At 46.1% G+C, this 2,114-nt stretch overlaps 1 protein-coding gene across 1 annotated transcript; it reads right to left on the bottom strand.

Moving 5' to 3' along the window:
• Positions 1–372: 372 nt before the first annotated feature.
• On the bottom strand, positions 373–1,417 carry LOC110335251 (olfactory receptor 8S1-like). The gene has a single exon (XM_021217332.1). The coding sequence runs from the start codon at positions 1,394–1,396 to the stop codon at positions 461–463; it is 936 nt and encodes a 311-aa protein (XP_021072991.1). The 5' UTR covers positions 1,397–1,417; the 3' UTR covers positions 373–460.
• Positions 1,418–2,114: the final 697 nt, after the last annotated feature.

Raw genomic sequence — 2,114 nt, 5'->3', positions numbered from 1 at the left:
TAAGGTCATGAAATTCAGATTAGGGACGTGGGAGGAGTTGGAGGGAGAGAGGAGGGATAGAAATGATATAAATTCAATATCAAATTCTTAATAAAGTAAATTAAAAATACATGAATTTGGGGATGGGATGGTGGGTATGGATGTTGGAGAAGTTAGAAGAGAGAGTAAGGGTGAATGTGATCTGAAAACATCAGATGAACTCAAAAATTAATAGAGATATTTTAAAAATAAGGCATCAATTTAAGGGTTATAACTCTCAGCTGTGTAACTTAGGAAGAAAGTTGTAGAAATGTTAGAGAACAAAGCAAAGAAAAGACAGGTTGTATATTATCTATTTAAATACAGTTTAATATACTTTTTTATTGTTAGCCAGGGAGAGCAGTGTAGGCCTCCCCTTTAAGTCAGTGGTCTAAAAACGCTTGGCCACATTGAATCATCCTGCCACTCCGGGCCTTTGCAGTCACTCCAAGTATCGCAGGCACTTCCCTAATGTCCTTTTCACAGCGGCCTTTACCTCCTGGTTCTTCAGGCTATAGATGAGGGGATTCAGCATGGGTGTGACTGCGCTGTATTGCAAGGAAGAGAGCAAATCCAGAGAAGAACCAGATGTGGGCATAAGATAACGAATCAAGCCCGACCCAAAAAACAGGACCACGGCTATGAGGTGAGAAGAGCAGGTGTTAAACGCCTTGCTTCTCCCCGTGGTGGATTCCATGCTAAGCACGGTGGATACAATGCGGGCGTAAGAAAGGAAGATTGGCAGAAAGGTCCCCAGCCCGTGCAGCAGGGTGGAGCAGATCAAGATGTCGACGTTGATGGAGATATCTGAGCAAGACAGAGGAAAGAGAGAGGGCAGCTCACAGGTGTAGTGGTGTATGGTGTAGGCCTCGCAGAAGTCCAGGTTCACAGCCAAGAGCACAATGACTAACGAACTGAGAGAGGCCAGGCCCCAGGAGAGCAGAACCAGCTTCAGACAGAGTTCGTTGCTCATCATCTGCCCATAGAGCAGCGGGTGGCAGACAGCCGCATAGCGGTCATACGCCATCATCGAAAGAAGAAAGGCTTCGGTTCCCGCAGTGATGAACACGAAGAAGACCTGAGCCAGACAGCCCTCTACTGAGATGGTTTTCTTTGCTGACAGGAGGTCCTTCAGCAGCTTCGGTACCGTGACCGATGAGAAGCAGAGATCCAGGAAGGACAAGTTACTTAGGAAGAAGTACATGGGCGTGTGGAGGTGGGAGTCAGCCATGATCACCAGCAGCATCGTCAGGTTCCCCGTCATGGTGAGGATGTAAATCCCCAGGAACAGAGCGAAAAGTAGAGCCTGGGTCAGGGGGTCGTCAGAGAGCCCGGTGAGAACGAACTCCGTGATGACGCTGTGGTTGCTCCAGGCCATTTGTGGATGGCACGTCCTTGGGATAAAGTAGAAAGAGATGACATCTCTAATGATTGTGACCATGTCCTTTGGGGTCCCTCCACTTTGTCTGGACTCCGCCCTGGCTGCCCTCACCTGTATCTCTGTGGAAGTGTCAGATCTTGTTAGGTCATCGTTGATTTCCGGTCACAGCGTTCACAAGCAATGCTATCTGCTCCTCACCAGCATTTACAGGAAAAGCGAGTGTCCCTGCATACACTGTTTACTCAGAGGCTTAGCGCCTACTGCACTCTTTATGGCTCAGAAACTAAAGATGTGTAGCGCATACTTGCAGAGACTATTCTCTGTCTGTCTCTGTCTGTCTGTCTGTCTGTCTCTGTCTCTCTCTTTGTCTCTGACTGTCTCTGTCTCTCCTTTGTTCAAAGTCACTCAGTGTCTCCTTGCCAAGGCCAACTCCATTAAGTAGAGTGGACACAGTGCCTAGGGTCATGACCTCACGGTGGCAGGTGAAAATTTATTTCTATAAGATTAGAGGAAGATGGGTGTGGTGGCGAAGACTTAGATCTCAGCACTTTAGAAGCTAAGGCAGGAGGATCGCTATGAGTTCCTGGCCACTTTGGGCTAATCTCAGGTAGGAAATAAAAAGTCACCTCAAAAAAAAAAAAAAAAAAAAAAAAAAAGGAAGGAAATGAAGAAAATATCTAATAAAAAAAAAAAAAAAAAAAAAAAAAAAAAAAAG

Source organism: Mus pahari, chromosome 17 (genome assembly GCF_900095145.1).
Source record: "Mus pahari chromosome 17, PAHARI_EIJ_v1.1, whole genome shotgun sequence".
Taxonomy (NCBI): domain Eukaryota; kingdom Metazoa; phylum Chordata; class Mammalia; order Rodentia; family Muridae; genus Mus; species Mus pahari.
Note: the sequence above shows the minus strand (reverse complement) of the source record. Positions and strands in the feature narration are given on the sequence as shown.